The 19,768-nt window shown below is 37.8% G+C and overlaps 2 protein-coding genes and 1 long non-coding RNA gene across 7 annotated transcripts in view; 1 reads left to right on the top strand and 2 right to left on the bottom strand.

Moving 5' to 3' along the window:
- Erich1 (glutamate-rich 1) overlaps positions 1-19,768 on the bottom strand; it is a gene marked incomplete at its 5' end in the record, with an annotated part of 52,793,804 nt that overhangs the window by 48,239,957 nt on the left and 4,534,079 nt on the right.
- Nek1 (NIMA-related kinase 1) overlaps positions 1-19,768 on the top strand; it is a 128,705-nt gene that overhangs the window by 15,928 nt on the left and 93,009 nt on the right. For all 6 annotated transcript variants that reach the window (XM_087587812.1, XM_087587810.1, XM_087587811.1 and 3 more), the window contains 7 exons: positions 46-142; positions 4,176-4,273; positions 8,370-8,453; positions 11,517-11,584; positions 11,705-11,791; positions 12,736-12,790; positions 16,655-16,855. In XM_087587812.1, the coding sequence (XP_087443938.1) occupies positions 46-142; positions 4,176-4,273; positions 8,370-8,453; positions 11,517-11,584; positions 11,705-11,791; positions 12,736-12,790; positions 16,655-16,855 (690 nt within the window). The remainder of the gene's footprint in view (positions 1-45; positions 143-4,175; positions 4,274-8,369; positions 8,454-11,516; positions 11,585-11,704; positions 11,792-12,735; positions 12,791-16,654; positions 16,856-19,768) is intronic.
- The window catches only part of LOC148000518 (uncharacterized), a 101,150-nt gene continuing 94,371 nt past the window's right edge, over positions 12,990-19,768 (bottom strand). Inside the window, exon 3 of the long non-coding RNA XR_015640306.1 lies at positions 12,990-13,152. This is a non-coding gene — a long non-coding RNA (uncharacterized LOC148000518). The remainder of the gene's footprint in view (positions 13,153-19,768) is intronic.

Below are 19,768 nucleotides of genomic sequence, written 5' to 3'. Positions count from 1 at the left end.
TCAAATTTACTAGTGGTTTTACTATTTTACTTTTTCCCATTTAAGATGTCCGATAAAGAAAGAGAAGAATCAAGGAGAGAGGTCGCAGTGTTGGCAAACATGAAGCATCCAAATATTGTCCAATACAAAGAATCATTCGAAGGTCAGATCTATTTTGCAAACATTTAAAATAAACTCGAAGACACTTTTTTCTTTTTTAATTTTTTATTTCCTCTCCCCAAACTCCATCCACTTATCACTTTTGAATATTTTCCTTGTAAGAAATTATTTTGTGGATGTATTTTTAGAAAAAAAAATGTTTTTTTGTTTGTTTCTTTAATACATATACATGTAAGTAGCAGTTTGATTCTAGGACAGTATTGACACCAAATTGTCCCCTTAATACTGGCTCATTGTTATTACTTAAAAAGAAACAGTAAAGTACAAAAATTTGGAAGGCAAAATTAACAATAATTAACCTTTTACTAATGCTGAGAAAATATTCTGATCCTGATTTTTTAAATAATTTCCTTATTTTGACAATTTCCTACATGTATAATATAATTTCATCATATTTCACATGCACACCACTTCTTCTTCTAACATTCCTTCTTTCTACTCTCACATACCCCGTCTTTCAATAAGCCACTGACTTAATTAGGGTGGCTTGCATGTGCACAGGCATGGGGTTATTTACTGAATCTTGGGCAGTTTACCAGTGATTACACCTTTGAAGAAAATTTCTTCTACCTCAGCAACCAGTAACTGCCACTGCTTTTCCTAGGGGTGAGTCTTCACGTGCCCCTCTCCTGTCCATCCTGGAATACTGACAGGCTCTGTCTTCACCTAGAAATATTGGAATGATTCAAAAGGGGAGGTGTTTATTCTTTAAATGTGGCCTTGTACTTCATTTTAAAGTAGTACCTGTTCGTTATAGCATCTGAAATGTGGAGGCATGCATGGCTACAAGCTCCCTGTTCCTCTCATTTCCCCTCTTTTGAGCTCCCTAGGAATTAGCATGTTTGACAGCTCACTGTTTATGCCTCGCCTGTTTCTGTGCCTACACGGCACATTCTGTGGTAGGCAAACAAAGTTCTTGTTTCTTCCCCTGCTCTATGACTCAAAAAGTGTGGGAGTCTGTGCAGTAGCAAACAATCATCAGTTAGTGAAGAGCAGCTCGAAGCCCTCTAATCCAGCTCACATCAGACACTGTCTGCCTGCAGGTAGTGTCATGTTGCCCACATTGGGGACAGTGCCTCACACTGTCCCTCTTTTAAACCCAGCAGCAAGGCCAGACCTCTGAATTTCTGCCAACAAGCTACAAATGGACTTTCCTATGACCTCCTTTAAGATCTGATTAATTTGCTACAAGAGCTCACAGAACACTGTACTTAAATTTAATAAACATCACACACACACCCCACATATGTCTTCTATAACGAACACACATACATACCCCAAACTGGTTAAAAAACAAAAAAACAAAAAACAAACAAACAAAACAAAAACCCAGCAATTAAAACCTCTGGGGCATTTTGGCCTTTAAACTAAGAAATGGTAAAGAAAAGAGTGTTAAAACTAGCCATGCAGTGCTTGTACTGAGTTTTCTGATTCACATCCCAGCCGTGTCTCCCTGCTGTACCGTTAGTTGTTCTCTGATAGCCTTTGTACTTGGCTTGCCTGGTTTGGGTTTCTTGCTTGCATTTGAAACTGTTTCTACTTATAGTGGTTGCTTTGGGTTTTAGGGGTCTTTAAAATCCTGTGAGCCTCTTAGTGATAATGGGGTTTTTGTATATATGTAGTCTTGTGCAAAGTACTCTGAGCGACAGGTAGCAATGAGATATTAGAAGGAATACACATCATCATGTCTCTAATAGAAAATACTACTCTGTTAATTATATATTTAAATAACTATTGACTGCGTGTCTTACAGGATGCCTGCAATATTAGTACTAGGGAGGTAGGAACAGGAGGATCATGAGTTTGAAGCCAGCCTGGGCAATGAATGGAGACTTTGACAAGTATATAGGCAGTGTGTTGATGGATAGGAGGAAAAGTAAAGAAGGTTTAAAGGAGAGAACAAATAATTTTTGCCTTTAAGTAATAGGTATCTGAGTAGTATAAAGTATAACTAGTTCATGTGCTATATCCCCAGTGTTTCTCAAATGTCTTTGTGTTCTGTGTAACCTCCTGTAGTCCACCTCCCTCTTCCCCATGCTCCAGTACTGGAGGACAAACATGGAGCTTTACACGTTCTGAGCAAGCACTTCACAAGTTTATAGCTCCAGCTTTGATACAGGATCTTGCAGATCCTGATACAGATTAGCATCAAACATGCAGTTTGTCAGCTTCTGCCTCCTACCCCCACACTTAGCTTCAAAGCACAGATGTTTGCTTTCCATGGTCTTTGAAAGACCATCATTCTTTTCTTGTTAACTCTTTTTACTTCCTGCTGTTTGTTCCCTCCCTGAAATAGTCTAGGTATTAATACATAAGTGATGGCAGACCATGTGCAACCTGTGGGTTAATAGAGGTTTTTTCCATAATGTCTTTTTTAAGGCTTATTTCTATTTTATGTGTGTGTTTGCCTCTATATCTAAATGTAATGGTGCCTATTTGGTGCTCTTGGAGGTCAAATCCCATGAAACTTGAGTTATCAATGATTGTGAACCACCATGTGGATGCTGGGAACCAAACTCAGGTCTCTGCAGGTGCTGAACCACTCAGTCTTCTCTCCAGCCCCACTCTAGTGTGTCATTTCTAACATGTATATTTAGATTATCTTTTCACCCCAGTCATAGTCACACAGGTTCTTAATTGGTCTAATCTAGGTAAGTTTCTAGTCCCAACATTGTATTATAGGCAGTATATCCCAAAAGCATATAAGAGCCCCTCAATAAGAATGTCACCACAAATGAGAGAAGTGAGCGCGTCTCTAGAAACGGAGCCATTGTGCATATCATAAGGACAGGAGGAGGAACACCACCCCCCTTTCAGTTGTGATAGTCTCCTTACTTCAGCAAATGTTACTCGTGATATTGACCACTCTTCCTTTGTGAAGAACAGTTGGTGTCAGAAGGAATGATTATTTCCTAGACCTTTCTCCATGCATAAAGATTTAAAAGCAAAAAAACTGTAGAAGATGGCTCTGTACTGTCTTCATGCTATTAACAAATGTGTAAGTTTGTTTGTTTGTTTGTTTGTTTGTTTGCATAGAATAAAAGAAACCCCAGGGTTGGAGGTAGAGACTGTCTATTTGATGTTCAACTGTTAGAGTTCATTATTGCATTTATTATTGGTTTTGTATTTAGTGATCAATTAGTTCAAGTGAGTAGTTCAAACCGAAAACTAGTGGTCATTTCAAATAGACAATATGGGCTCTGAAAAATTGGTGGGAAAACATGACTTTATATATAACTGTTGACATCTAGTGCATCAACTGGGTCCCAAGTGAGCGTGGCATTGACCAGGACAGGGGGTACACAGTCAGGTCAGCCAGTGCACACTCTATTCAGAGTTTGAGCGTCTTGTATACAGAAGGCAGAATAATGATTTTCATGGTTTCTCATTCTCACCAGGTGCTATTTACCTAGCAATAGCTTATCTTGTTTCAAGGTGACCCAAACCTCCTTGCAGACTGAGAAATCTCTGCAGTCAACTCTCAGATGTGTTGCTTAATTAAACTATAAACAAAGTTACTTTCTCAGAAGAAAAGGATGGTGAAGGCCACTTCCTCAGGTTTGCAGCTTACTTGACAAAACATCAGGATTCTCTAAAGAGAAAGTATGCTTACTCTTTGTCCCAGTGTGCTGGGATTCTCAGATATGCTTAATTCCCTAGCAGCTAGCAAGCTGGTGTGCTCATGCCTTTGCTCCACATACAACTTTTAAGGAAATTAAACAAAAGTATATTGTTCTGTATTTTATAATCTCAGAGTACTAATGTCAACAAGGCCAGTAGGAACAGTTCTCTACTCAGACGGTGTTTTTTGGTTGGAAAATGGTCAAGAACAGAGTTGCATAAAACTTGAGTTGTATAAGCTATGTAGGCAGAATACCTAGACATTATGGCCTGACGTTCTGAAGATGGTCTATTCTTTGTTTAGCTGATGCTTTTTAGCAAGTCTTTAAGTAACTTAATTTAACTGCTTTTGATGCAACATTTTAAAAATGGAATTTAATGTTTATATTTTGTAGAAAATGGCTCTCTCTACATAGTAATGGATTACTGTGAAGGAGGTGATCTGTTTAAACGAATAAATGCTCAGAAAGGCACTTTGTTTCAAGAAGATCAGGTGGGTTGTCATGGAGGAGCTTGATTCCTACCTGGTTACCGAGGAGCAACTCAAAGTGTGATTTTGTATGTATTCATTAGGTGTAGGAGGGGCACATGGAGCAGGGGATACAGTCTCACATAGCCCAGGCTGACTGGGGACTTCTAATCAGCCCACCTCTACCATTTGAGTGCTGAGACTGTAGACATGTGATACCACACCCACCTAGATTTATTCATTTTTACCTATGGATGCTAATCCTAATTGCTAGGGCAGACTGGCATTAGATCTGATTTTTTAGTCACATCGCTAATTAGCTATTGTTTAGTTCCCTATCTCATTACCTACCATATTCTTTATTTTTTAAAGATTTATTTATTTATTATATATAAGTACACTGTAGCTGTCTTCAGACACACCAGATCATATCCCATTACAGAGGGTTGTGAGACACCATGTGGTTGCTGGAATTTGAACTCAGGACCTCTGGAAGAGCAGTCAGTGCTCTTAACCACTGAGCCATCTCTCCAGCCCCACCTACCATATTCTTGTATGTAGAATATAAACTACATCTCACATGCATAGTATGTATGTGCACATGCATGTGCTAATGCATATGTAACCTAATTATTCATGATAATTGGTTAATTATTCTGTGTCCTGTCAATCTGGCTTATTGCTGCCAGAACATATCTTCTAGGAATATAGCCCTGCTAAATAACTCACATTCTGGAAGCCTTATATTTGCTGCTATTTGAAGTCTGATTTGATTGTTGAGGTCTCTCAAGCGTGGCTCACCTTACCTAAGCAGCCTTAGTGTTAGATATTTTTTCGTAAATCTATTGTCATTTATTTTAGCAGATATTTATGGAGCATGCATTTTCTGTTGATGAGATTTGCATTTATACATCTACCTCCCCCTCTCTGTTGTATTTTATCTTGATTGTTCCTTAACATCTTTCCTCAACTGCCTTAGTGTTCTACTTTTGCTATCTACAGTTGAGCTGGCTAGTAGCAAGGCCAGCTCCAGCAGCGTGTTTGGCCATCCAAGGAGATGTGGGGTCGGAAACTAATGTAAAATAGGCACATACACACCCTTGATGGATGAAGCAACGTCCCCACAACTTTGTTTTCTCTTAGTCTTCATGTACCTTAATGAAATTCCCTATTCTTAATTCTTAATCATGAGTTTCAGTTATACACAATGATTACAAGGTTCATATTTTTTAAAACAAATTATTCAAAGTCCCATACCTGATTACTCAGTTTCATGTGGTTTCTTCCCACAATACATCTGTGTTCTAAAGTAATAGTTTTTCTATTACGGATTAACATAATTTAAGCAAGCCAACTATTTTAAACAGACAGTTTCTCTTGTACTACTAGCAGGTAGCAGTTTTCAGTTACAAGGAAGGAGATAGACATCATATTCCTATATAACACAATTCCTATTCATCTAAGGGTTAACTATTCTTACATTGTTTTCACCATAAAGTAAATGGATAGTCAACTAGAGAACTTTAGCTCAGATTTACTTTTCTTACAACAACCGAAAAAGGAGAATCTATTCAGTCTACATGCCACATAGCGCTGAGTCCTCAAGGTGCACAGACGCTCATCAGCAAATTTATAGTCCAGGACAGTCAGATTTTACAGTGGGCACAGAATCTGGAGCTTAACCATGGGCAGCGAAATCCAGTCACTTTGTTATTAGCCTCTGACCATTAGCCTGTCTCCGTAGGTGAAACCAGTAGACCCTTTTTGTTCTTATCTCTGACATTAGCAGACCATTCATTTAGTAAGTAAGAGTGTTTTTCATTTTTATGTTGTACCCTAGGTTTTCTGCTACAAAGCAAAACACCCTGACCTGCACATAAAAAGAACCTTGATCTAATCTTTTTAACCATACATCTTTTTAACTTTTTCAGAAATCTTTAGTAAATCATTAGTCTATCTGAGTAGCGTTGCTTTTTGGGAAATCACCACTGTTGTTATGCATTGTGATTGCATTGCTCAATGGGCACTTTTATACATACAAGGCAAAAAACAAGGTGACCAAGACAGCAACAAGTGCAGTAGCAAGGGACAGGACCCTTGAGGCTTTGCTTCTTTGAGGCACAGTCACTGAGGCTTTGCTGAGCCATGAGTTGTTTTCTTCAGGCTCCAGAAGTGACCTCAGCTCCTCCTGCTGTGTGGCTACAGCCATTCAACTTCTTCACATTTTCAACTGACTTCCTTTGGTCTTTAAGTCCTGCTGCATTTGTTTGCCTGTTTTTGTATAGGAGGATGGAGGGTGGTATTTGTTCTCTTAACTCTTATGATTAGACACTTTTTTTATTTAATAGATAAGGAGTCTAAGAGAGCTTAAGTAACTTACCCCAACTTGTATAGCAGGTTTTGAACCTACTTGTATTTAAATTTGAAGTTTATCTTTTTAAACAGATGAAGAACTCAGAAGCTGGAAGGCTTCTTTCCCTGTGCTCTGTCCCTCAGATTGCTGCTTAGTTTGGTGCATTCACCTTTAGGCTCTTCATAGTCTGGTGGCTGAGTTGACTCTTCTGTATCTTCAAGACTAGAGCATCACCTCTCTGGAATTACTAAGTCACTTGCTCTTCTCTCCAGCAGTCTTTGTAACCCCAGTTCAGCCCGCTGTCTTTGTTTGTAAATGAAATAGCATTACAGCACAGTTAAACCTATTTGCTTACAAATAACTTATACTTGCTTTATTACTATAGTGGGAAAGTTGAAGTAAGAGACCATATGGCTGTTAAGCCTAAACTATTTTGTTGTTTTGTTTTGTTTTTTGAGACAGACATTTTCTGTGTAGCCCTGACTGTACTGGAACTCACTCTGCAGGCCAGGCTGGCCTCAAACACAGAGGTCCCCACCTGCCGACCTCCTGAAGGCGAGGGTGAAGGCATGCACCACCACTAACCAGTCTCTCTTACTCCCCAGAATCAGTTTGCTGACCCCTAACTCAGAGCTCTTTTAGTTACTTTGCAAAGCTAGTTCCTGTACATATGTACATTGCTGAATGTATTTTTATCAAAAAGAACAAATAAGAAAAACACTGTAACAGAACTCTGTGAAGTGATGTGATGCTGACAAGGCTCCCTTCTAGTTTTCACAGCAATTGGACTGCACCTAATCTTCCTTCTCCTTGTCTGTGCTTCCTCCTGACCCTCCCTGGCTCTTCCTGTACACACCTCCTTACTTAGATACACACTTCTTTGCAGCTGTCTGTGAGTCTCTACCACTCTATGTACTCTTGAAGTCATACGTCACTATGGAAAAGCTATTCTTACTCAGTAAATATCAGAAAAAAAAGAAAAAACTTAACTAAACAGGTTTTTTTTTAGGTTTATATTTGTTTTATTATTTTTGGAAATAGTGTTTTTAGTGTATGTCTGGCCTGGAGCTAGTGAGCCTTCTGTTGCCACCTCAACTGAGGGAGATGTTCCGTTAGGGAAATTATTTTAAACCTAATTTTCTATGACTTTAAGTGTACTGTCTGTTCCTTAAGAATACTGAAAGAGGGGTGATAGACACAGCTTGTTACGTTTACTGCTGTGACGGGGTTGTAAATAGCAGTTACCTTGACTCTTTGGAGATGGGGACATTTTCTCTGTTCTATTTTAAAAATCATGTGTCAGTAAAAAGTTATTAAAAATTGACCTATATTTTATTTTATCACTATACATTTAAACACTGTCCAATTGGAATGATTTGGTCTGAAGAGTGAGGTAGAAATTGTTGTTTTTCTTCCAAATGATAATTCCAGAGAGTGCTTATATGTGGTGAATGTGGTTAGAGATATTAGCTAGATTCACTCTAAATTTCTATCCTGATAATTTTCCTTTTGTAACTTCTATGTATATTGAAAAAATATAAAAAAAGAGATAATCCTAACAAACTTACCTACCAATCTATTAGAAAGTATACTTGTTTTTATTTATCATTCTTCAGGTTTCTTCCCATATTTTGCTGTGTGTGACACTTTTTATTATATGTTATACCCATTTCTGTTGTCAATTCTCTGAATACCTACAAGTGTTAGTATCTGCAAAGTACAAAGAAATTTTAGATTAAATGTTTTAAATCCAATGTTTCTCTCTAGATTTTGGACTGGTTTGTTCAGATATGTTTGGCTTTGAAGCATGTACACGATAGAAAAATTCTTCACCGAGACATAAAGTCACAGGTATGTTCATACAGCCTTTTTTTTTTTTTTTTTTAAAGCACAGATCTCACAGTTTTGCTCTGTGTGGGCCTGAAACTCATTATGTAGCCCAAGCTGGCTCCAAACCCTCATGAGGCTCAGACTTTCGCATCCTGAGTGCTGGGATTACAGGCACAAGCCTCCATGCCAGGCAGTAACTTGTGTGTGACTAAAACCGGCAGCTCTTGTCCTTTGATTGTGTCCTGCTCACTCAGGTACTGCATGTCCCCCTGTGTCCTGACAGCAGCTCCCCCACTTATTCTTCAATGTCCTTCTTTCTGGATTGACTCTTTGGCCATGACAGAATGAATCAAAGAAGTAGAAGTGTGGAAACTAATTTTTTTGAGATTTTGCATGTCTGTGGTTGATTTATTTCCTTTTCTCTAATTAATGGTAATTTGGATATAAGTTTCTGGATAGGAGATTGTTTTTCTATAGAATTAGAAGGTAAAATTCTTTTTTTTTGGTATTAAGAATTGAATTAAAAATTTTAAGTCATTGTGATTGATTGATTGATTGGTTGGTTGATTGGTTGATTGATTATTTTTCCTAAAAGATTCGGTTTGAGTTCATCATGCTGTGCCTTGTATGTGAAAATCTGTGTATCTTTTAGGGAACTTCTGGAGACCTTCCTTGTCTCTGAATTAACTATGCCTGCACATCTTCCATTCTCATTTTTATTCTTACTAGCACCAGGATCCCAGCCAGAGCATGCTAGGAAAGTACTCTGCCTTGAATCTCTTATGTCCAACTCCAACCCCTTTCACAAGTTCTGTAGACTAGTGCTTGTCTCCTCCTCCATAACTGTTTATAGAAAAGTAATGGGGTTTACTATATCTATATCTGTTCTTGTTTCATTCATTCCTGTTTTATCTCTTATTAAATACTTTGTCATTTCTTGTTCCCTTTCCCCTCATTGATATTCTTCTGTAGCTTACACTGGACTTGATTTCTTCCATTCTTGCTTGAACCTCTGGAATTCAAGGATTTCAGACTCACTGCCATGTTTAAGCATGTTTATAGTTAATGTCATGCTATTTTATCAGTTTGAAGGTGTTTGAGTGTTCCACTCTGCAGACCAGGCTGGTCTTGAACTTGTATCTTCTTCCTTAGTGTTGGGTTTATAGGAATGCAGTGCCATCCAAGGCTGATGAGTTAGTTGTATTTGTAGTGAATCCTCACATCATTAATGATTTCACTGGTTTATTATTATTAATATCTTTATTACTTTTTTTGTGTCTAGCTGAATTTTCTTCCAGGTTCTTTTGTGGAAAATGTTTTATTTTCAAAACACATGCCTATGTGCGTGACTCAATGCTGGGAATCGAGCTTCTGCCCCAGCCTTCGCTTTGCACTCCTTTTTGTGTTTTATCCCAGTCCTCAGTTCCCAGCAAGGTAGAGAGATGAGTGCAGTTATGTCACAACCCTCCCTGTTGTGTCCGTCCTTTGCCTTCCTAGGCCTGCAGATGGCTGAGGAATGTAATATTCCCAGGGTGCGTGGGGAAGAGCTAACTGGGACCTTCATGTTTGGTCTTCCCTACATCCCTCCCCAACTTCTGCCACCAAATTCTGTTTCCCCTCATTGTATTAATTCTAGTTAATCCTTTCATCAAACATGTACCTGATGGAAGTCTCATGCTGATAAGGAATTTAATTCCTGATACCTCCTTAAATCCTTGCTTTTTACTCTTTAATAGAGTGTAGAATCTGAAAAAAAAATAGGTCTTTTTCTTGCTAGGAATATGTTGAACTTTGATACATGTGCATACCCCAGCACACTGAAGTATTGTATTTATAAAGAAAATACAATCGAGTAAACAGTTTAAACTCGAACGGTGTTTCAGGACCCTGGGTGGAAGATCATCTTTTAAAAAGTTTAATTGTAATACATTTACATATTATAAAATTTACCTACTTAAAGTATTCAGGGACTGGCAAGATAGCTCATTGGATAGAAATATTTGCTGCTAAGCTTGATTAACTGAGTCAGTCCCTGGGACCCACAGGACGCAGGAACAGAACTGACCCCCCTAAGTTGTCCTCTGACTTTTAGACAGATGCCATGACAAGTTCACACACACACACACACACACACACACACACACACACACACACACACACCCTAAGCAGTATATAGTCTACTGACTTTAGTTTTATACAGAATTGTGAAAACATTGTCTCTAATTCACAGAATTTTTTTCTCTTCAAAGGAGACCTTCCCATGCCTAGTCACACCTCTTCCTCCTCCATGTAGACTTTGTAGGCACCGATCTTCTTTCTGTCTGGATATCTGTATTCAGGACATTTAAGTGACTGTTAGTATGTGCTATTTAAAGCTGGGTTATTTTCTGAGTCTAGTATTCCACACCTTTAATTCCAGAACTGGAGAGGCAAAGGAGCTGACTCTGTCTTCAGGCCTGCCTGGTCTACATAGTAAGTTCCAAGCCAGCTAAGGCTACATAGTTTGACTCTGACTCCAAATTAACAGCAAAATGGATTATTTCTCCTTTTGGAGTTGTGCGTTGAGACAGTATCTCCTGTAGGCCAACATGGCCTTGGACCTGACATATAGCTGGGGGTCATCTGAGCTTTAGAATCTTTCTTTTTCTGTTCTCTCTTTTCACCATGTGGATCCTAAGGGTTAGCCTCAGCTTTTCAGACTTGGGCATCAGGTACCTTAGCCAACTGAGCCATGTCCTGTGTATCATATGATACACAAAATGTTTAGGTTAATAAAGCCCAATTTTTCTTTCCTTTTCTTTAGTTTTGTCTGATGTCTAAGAAACCATTGCCTGACTCAAAAGCATGACAATTTCTTCCTATATTTAGGATTTTATTGTTTTAGTTCATATATCCTATAATTCATTTTGAGTTAATTTTTGCATATAGTAAGGTAGATAGAATTTGTTCTTTTTCATGGGGATATCCAGTTATTCTACCATAATTTTTTAATTAGATTAATTTTTCTGAAAAACAATATTATCTAATAGAAATAACTGGACTGAAACAATATTTCTGTTTGTTTATTCTTTCTTTCTTTCATAGAACATATTTCTAACCAAAGATGGGACAGTGCAGCTTGGAGATTTTGGAATTGCTCGAGTTCTCAATAGGTAACAGCAGCTTTAAGCTTTGTTCTGATATAATGTCCTCGTGAAACTGAGTCTGTTGTAGTGTGTATGCGGTAACTTGTCATATCTCCGTCTTAAGCTTCTTCAATTTTATTGTTCTAGTACTGTAGAGCTGGCTCGAACTTGCATAGGGACTCCATACTACTTGTCACCTGAAATCTGTGAAAACAAGCCTTACAACAATAAAAGGTATTTACAGTGATTCTGAACACATGACCTGCCTATTTAGCCTTTCTGCCACACTGTAGTAGCCTTGAGAATAGCACTGCGAAGTCAGGACTGTATGCTTAGCATGTGTATCTCTAGACCTTTAGTATGTGATGAGGGATTGTAAAGCACTTCTCATGTCATTCAGGACCTCAGGAAGAATCACTATGGTTTCTTCTAGTTAGGAAGAGGTACTTACTCCCTTTGCTCTTTTTCCTTGTCACAGTCACTTCGTACAGAACTATAGCTAATAGTATAGAATGTGTGCTGGATCTCAATAAAGAAACTTGATGCAGAGGGAGACCCATCAATTTCTTTGAAACGCTGTAGCTGCCTCGCTTAGATGTGAGCTGCTAGTGGATTTTGTGATCTATTATTGACAGTCCCACAGTTGAACTCCAGTGACCTTTTCCTCCTTTCCAAGGGAAAGCTTGCAACCAAGAAACACTGTTTAGTTTGCCGTCACACTTGAGTGTAGTAAATTAATTTTTTCCATTTTGCAATATTTTTAGATTGAATAAAGCATGTTGAATTTTGCCAAATAAAAATAAATGGAATGAATTTTATATGATTCTTTTAAATATTAAGTTTCTTTAATGACATTTCAAAGTAATTGTTTAGGCAGCCCTTTTCTAATTTAAAATAGCTGCTTTTATTATCTAGTTTCAAATTTAAAGGTCAAAAAATACTTTATAGAGCACGTATGTCCCCCCAAGTTTTTCCATACTTTTTTTTTTTTTTTGCTGTAAATGATTAAATAAATATATTGTGATATTAAGACGAAATTTCTGGGGTTGGGGATTTAGCTCAGTGGTAGAGCGCTTGTCTAGCAAGCACAAGGCCCTGGGTTCGGTCCCCAGCTCCGGAAAAAAAAGAAAAGAAAACAAAAATTTAAAAGACGAAATTTCTTACTTTTGTCTTTGCAGTGACATTTGGGCTTTGGGCTGTGTCCTTTATGAGTTGTGTACACTTAAACATGCAGTAAGTATAAGTTATGTTGCTTTTAAAGTTGTGGTATCTTTCAGATAACTCAGGTTAGAGATTTGATTTTCTGAAATGCAATTTTAAACTGGTTTAGTCTTTTAATATATTTGCTGTTATTATATTTTGTGCTTTTTTCACAAACATTTTTCTAATGCTACAAGCATCCCATTCTTCACGGAAATTAATTTACTGTGAATTTGTATTTTACCCTAATATTTTTAATTAGTTTAATTTTAGCAGGTTCTTTCAAAGCACACATATTTAGCTGGGTGTGATAGAAACGCCTTTACTCCCGCACTGGGAGGCTGAGGGCAGACGAAGTGCAGGTTCAGGCTCAGTCTGTGCTTCCTGGCAGGGTTCTGTGTGAAAACAAAATCAAAAATTAAAGTGAAAAGCAATGAAATTCTTTTGAGTTTGATACTGGAAGTTATTTAAAGAATTTTATTTTCTGTGAAAACAGAGTTGTTTTTATTAAAAAATAAACTGCAAATATAGACAAAAATAAAAGTACGTTGTTGTTGTTGTTGTTGTTGTTGTTGTTGTTGTTGTTGTTGTTGTTGTTAGGGATGCCTGTGCTTGGTAATGTAGGAGTGTGCACATGTACTATGTGTGCGAGCTTGGAGGTCCCCAAGGTGGCCAAGGTCAAGGTCCCGCGTCTGTCCTTGATTGCTCTTCATCTTTATTGAGACAGGTTCCCAGAACCTTCTGGTGAACTTTAGGGATCCACATGCTTCCACCCACATCCTAACTCCCTGGAGAGTACAGAACCAGCCATCTCCTACATGTATTCTGTGGTTCTGAACTCACCTCCCTGTGCTTACACAGCCAGCACTTTACCAACTGAGTATCTTCTCAGCCTCTTATCAAGGCATTCTGTCACATTAAGTACACTGATATTTACAATTTCACCATAAGCACATTTTTAAATAGTATGAAATATACCAAAAGGGAGATCTCTCTCAAAATATATTTAATCATCATAATTTTTCAGTTTTTTTGCCTTCCTTTTAAAGCATGTTTCCATCACTGATGAAACAATGCTGTATTTTCATCTCAAAGAAAACTTGACAAGATATGTAAAATTGTGCAGCAGGGAATCAGTGCCATATGCAATGCTCACAAGAAACAACTGCTCACATTTGCCGCCTTCCTCTAACCTCTAACTTAATTCATAAAGGGAGTTACTCATCTCCAAGACTTTGCTTATGTTTTAGAACTGCTCTATAGCCTGCTCTTACTGCTCAATATTATTTGAAGTCTGTATTTTCTTATTGTTTGTTGAGATATTCTCATATTCATATAAATGTGCATGCGTCAGAGGTCAGAAGCAAAGCGTGCATCTGGAGGTGGCCCTGAGCTTCCTGGTGTGGGTGCGCAGAACCAAACTGAGGTTCTCTGGCGGAGCCAAAGCCCTTCAGTTGCTATACCAGCTCTCGCTGCTTTGCTCGCTTTAAATGGCTGCCTGCATAAACTTCAACTATATTGTGTTATTTCTTAGTTTTTCCCTAATATGTTTCTACAAGATTGGATGGACTTACATTTTTACAAACAGAATACAGTTAAGTTTCAAATGTTCTAGGAGAGATTAACATTTATTTATGAGTGTTTTTTAATAATTGACATTACTGTTCCCTAACTTATCGTAGGCGTTTGTTTTCTTGATGTATATATTGAAAACCAAGATTAATACAGCTGTCCTGCTATTTTAACAGAAATGTCAAAGCTAATTATTTTCCTATTATGAAGTCTGTGATCTTATCCATGTATATCATTGCACACATGTATGGATTCCTAATGATATTTTCATCCTAATGGTGTACACATATGATCTCAGCCCTGAGAAACAGACACATGGGGATTATTGCAAGATTTTTACTAGTTTGGTCTTCAAATTGAGTTCAAGTCCACATAGGGCCTACATAGGCCTCTAAGACATAGACATTTTATCTAAGTAGAATATGATTTACCTTACCATACTCACCCTCCCCGTACCTTCCCCTTTTCCTTCTTCCCTACCCACCTAGTCCTCTAACTTTTCCCAGTTTTTCATCGGCCCCCCTCTCTCTCTCTCTCTCTCTCTCTCTCTCTCTCTCTCTCTCTCTCTCTCTCTCTCTCTCTCTCTGTGTGTGTGTGTGTGTGTGTGTGTGTGTGTGTGTGTATAAGAGAGAGGCAGGGAAATCTAGTTTGTACTTATGGATATGGAAAAAAATACATTTTTCTTCTGAGTTTCTGAGTTTGGCTTATATTACTTATTATAACAGTCTGCATATACATGCATCTTCTTTCAAATTATATAATTTCCATATATCTGAATGAAATGCATTGTGTGTTTGTCTCTATTCTTTTAAATATAATTTATGCTTTGAGAATCCCATACATCCACGCGGTATATTTTGATTATATCTGCTCCCCACTCCCTCCTATGACTCCTCCCAAATCCTCTTCTCAATCCCCCTCTTAATTCATGCCCTCTTATTTTCTTTTAACTTTAAATAACTAAGTTCAGTTAGTGCTGCTTTTAAGTACATGGTTATGAGGTCATTCACTAGAGCTTGACTATACCACAGGGGCATAGCCCTATAGAAAACTGACTTTCTGTCCTCTAGCAGCTGCCACCTGTCAGTGGTTCCTCAGCTAGGCTGGGGCTTTGTGAGCTCCTCCCTATATGTACATATACTTTATCCATTTGTCTGTTGACATATATAAGGCTGATTGCAGAGTTTCCCTTTTGATGAACAGGTATCTCTGTAATGTGGTAAGTAGGCTCTTTGGGGTACATTCCCAGGGGTGTTATTGTAAACTATGTTAGTTGCATGTTTGCGTTTTTGAGGAAACTGTGATATCCATGGAGGCTAGACATAATTTACATTCCTACCAGTAACATATGAGGCTTCCCAGCCTTAACAGCCTTTGTTGTTCTCTTACTGATAGCCATCCTGACTAGGAATGAAATCCCAATGGACTTCTGATTTGCGTTTCCCAGGTGGCTAATGGTATTCAACATTTCTTATGTGTTTAGTGGCCATTGGTACATATTCTTTGGAGAACTAGTGATTCGTTTCATTTTTCTGTTTCACGAAATCTTTAGATTTTAACTGTTCCACCTGTGTATTCTTTTTATTTCAGTTCCAGTTTATTTTTTGTTTAACCCTAAAACACATACCTTCCTATTAATATTGCTCACCCCTACTCTCCCAACCTGCGCACATTGAATTGATTATTCTTTGGGAAGCCTCACTTCCTGCAAAAGGATAATGACAGACATGGCCTAAAGAATAAAGAATAAAGACATAAGAGTTCTCTTATGTCTTTACTTATTTCACCCAAATGTTTTCGCTCAGTAGTTTATTTTTTTCTTCGAGTTGTTAGAGCAGAGGCAGAGGAAGCCAGATCTTAAATGAAGACTACTGGGTTGCATAACTTTTTATCATCTTGATCATTGTTATGTCTTGTAAAATCTTTATTAATATTTATAGCCTACCTCTTGGTGTGTTGCATAAACAATTAGATCTTACTCTTAAAGCAAATTAATATTATTTTACTTTTTTGAAGGCAGTCTTTTTTTATTTTTTATTTTTTGTTATCTTTATTAACTTGAGTATTTCTTATGTACATTTCGATTGTTATTCCCTTTCCCGGTTTCCAGAGCAACATCCCCCTAACCCCCCCCCCTTCTATATTGGTGTGAAGGCAGTCTTTTGAAGTTATAGATAATTAGGTAAAGTTTACTGAGTGCATTACTTAGAAGAGGGTTGTATTTCTATTCTGTATTCATGGAAAAAGAACTATTGCTCATTACTGATATTCCCCATTCCAGTTCCCATCTGTTTTATATATGTGCATTTATTTTCTGGATTTTAGTTTGAAGCTGGAAACATGAAAAACCTGGTACTGAAGATAATATCTGGATCCTTTCCTCCAGTGTCTCTACATTATTCCTATGATCTCCGCAGCTTGCTCTCTCAGCTGTTTAAAAGAAATCCTAGGGATAGACCATCAGTCAACTCCATATTGGAGAAAGGCTTTATAGCTAAACGAATCGAAAAGTTTCTCTCACCTCAGGTATGTGTCACGATACCCCTGAAGTTAAACAGTAAGGCTGTGGTACCTAACACAAGGGCTGTAGTGATCAGCACAGAGCCTGGGCGGAGATGCCCTCCTCAGCCTGCATTGCTGGTGCCCTTGACTTCCCACTGTTTATAATTGAAGTTATTACAACCTTTCTGTGCTTCACATGTCTTACCTCTTACCTGTAAGCTATGAGCTCAGAGGTATTCTGATACTGGCGTGGCTGCAAGAATTAATAATGTGTGTACTGTGTTTTCTGTCTAGTACATACCTACTAAAAGTCCTTCGTATGTATTATCAACATATAATTCATGACACTAGATAAACATATCAGCCAAATTTACATGATTATGGTTGTCTTTGACAAAGTGGTTGGAAGCTAGTTATATGGGCATATGTAAGTGCATATACTATATTGCTATATTTCATAATTTGTCCTCTAGTGTTCAACTTACAGGTGCAAAACAAATACTTCTGGAGATAATTTATTTTGCAGGTTTTATAAAAAAATTTGTCAGATCATATGACATCAATTACTAAAATGAGATCACCTAAAATTGGAATTATTTGCCTTTTCATGTTTATGGTGGCCTATATTAATTTAATCCACGTTGAATTCTTTTGTAAATAAGATAGGTAGCAAAAGCATAACCATATTGCTTATATATGCTTCTGGTTTAACAGCGCATTCCTGAGAACAAATGCTATTCAGAAAACAAGAGATGTTCATTTAGCTAACTCAACTTTGGAAATCAAAGGTTACTTGTTTAAAACATGGTAACAATCTCTGAAATGTAGTGTTTTACAAGACTTCTTTGTTAAAAATAATTCTCTCACAGGCTGTTTAGATGTAGTGTACTGTTATTTTTTTGGCAGCAACCAGATACGAAACAAAGGCTTCATTTAATCTTACTGAAGCTACCTCCTCCTCACCAGTGTAGTTAGAGCATAGTCTCAGGACTGAAACACGGCAACTTACCTTCCTAACCATGAGAGGGGAAATGTTAAAGCCCCAATTACCAAACATACCGTGTAGAAGGGAGACAGATTATGATCAGTAACAGAGTATCTAATAACGTGTGCTTGGTATATTTCTCCTCTTCTTACTGCTATTTAAACTCCACTTGGCTCTTGCAGTATGTTCCTAAGATATACTATATCTTGGTCAGCATTTGCGTATGAAATGCTTTATAAATATGAATAAATGCTTTATAAATATTTATAAATGCTTTTAAAATATGAACTATTGCTTCTGATATCACTATAATGATCTAAATTGCACAAGTTTATGTTTTCTCACCATGTAGCCCAGCCTCGCTGCAAACCTATGGTCCTTCTGCCTCAGGCTTATGAATTTCTGGATTACAAGACAATTTTTATTGTGATTCTTTCAGTGCCATTAGCCAAAATTAGTGTGGCCCAATTCTTATCCTTGTACACCGTAATAGCAGTTTCTTGCATGTGGCTTCACAAATTAGGGGTAAGCTTTCATTCATTAGGAGTACATACAGTCTCTGTCTGGGAGGAAGAAAGTCCGCCATATCTGAATAGTCCAACATCACATGGTTACCTGTTGAACATGGCATGTGACTAATGTGACTAAAGAACTAAGTTTTAAGCTCTCAATGATAAGTAAGCTTTTAGTTCAGAGAGCCATGTGCTGGTGACAGACAACATTCCCCTGGTATTCCCTTATCTTCTTGAACACTGTACATTCCATCTCAGTTTATATGGACATTATTTACATAGAACATGAAGATCCATACTTGGTGAACTGATGAAGTTTCTTACATTGAGGGCAAGTTGGAGATCATAAAATACCCATTGTCCAGGCCTAGAATACAGTCCTATAGTCTCAGCTGCTCAAGAGGTCATGAAGCAGGAAAGATCCCAAGTTTAAAGCAAGTCTAGACAACTTAAGAAGTTCCTCTCTCAAAAGTGGGTTTGGCAGATCTAGGTCATTGGTAGAGTGTGTGGATCCCGGGAGCCAGGAGTTTCACAGGATACAGAACAGATCCCTCTGTTTTTCTAAAAAATGGGGGAATGCCTGTGTTCAGAAGAGAACACATTCTCACATGTGTGCCCTGAATTGTCTTTGAACCACACTTCTGCTCGTGCCTGTCTTCTGCAGCACTGGTTCTCAAACACAGACAGGCTTCTAGAGGAGTCTGCTGGCTTTGTCTCTGCTTCAGTGACTGAGGCAGAGCCAGAGAGTTGATGTGTAGTTACAGGATCTATGGTGTTGGTTAGAGACTGAGTACTACTGCCACAGAGGATCTTCAATAGGGAAGAAAGTCTCCTCAGGTTGGAGATTTGTTCTTATGGGATATCTCGTCTACTGTTGAACATTCTTTCTACTGTGCTGTACTTCCCTGGAAAAAGTGAGAAAATTCACTTAACTCTCCGCAAGTAAAATAAAAATAAGCTCAGATTCGGTTAAATCTGGTATCATACTAGAAAAATGTAGTTGATAGAAAATTACTCATGGAAAATGTAAATACTTGTTTCATAAAATATAAATGCTGAGGAGTGAGTAATGGAATACTTATAATATTAAAAGAGACAGACACTGTGAAAATATTTCTCCAATGACATGTTTGCAGATGAGTGGTAAGTTGGTTCATAGTAAACATAAATGGCATTTCCAAGAGAGCATCTTTTGAAGTGACACATGAACACTTTTGACATAAATGAGGGCTATGAATGCAAAAGAACTCAGCAGCCCTCCATAGATGAAGTCTTTGTTAAGTTGCTAAGATATAAAAAAGGCAAGGAACATGTGCTCTGTATTAGTCTGGTTCGTGAATGAAAGACTGCAGATGTAATAAAAATACATTAGTAAGACTAGCAGGAGTAAGCAGTTAGCAAGAGGAGAGTTTGCTGGCTGCATTACTGGACTTTAATTAG

The sequence above is a fragment of the Rattus norvegicus genome, chromosome 16, assembly GCF_021556685.1.
Source record: "Rattus norvegicus strain SHRSP/BbbUtx chromosome 16, alternate assembly SHRSP_T2T, whole genome shotgun sequence".
In the NCBI taxonomy this organism is placed as follows: Eukaryota; Metazoa; Chordata; class Mammalia; order Rodentia; family Muridae; genus Rattus; species Rattus norvegicus.
Note: the sequence above shows the minus strand (reverse complement) of the source record. Positions and strands in the feature narration are given on the sequence as shown.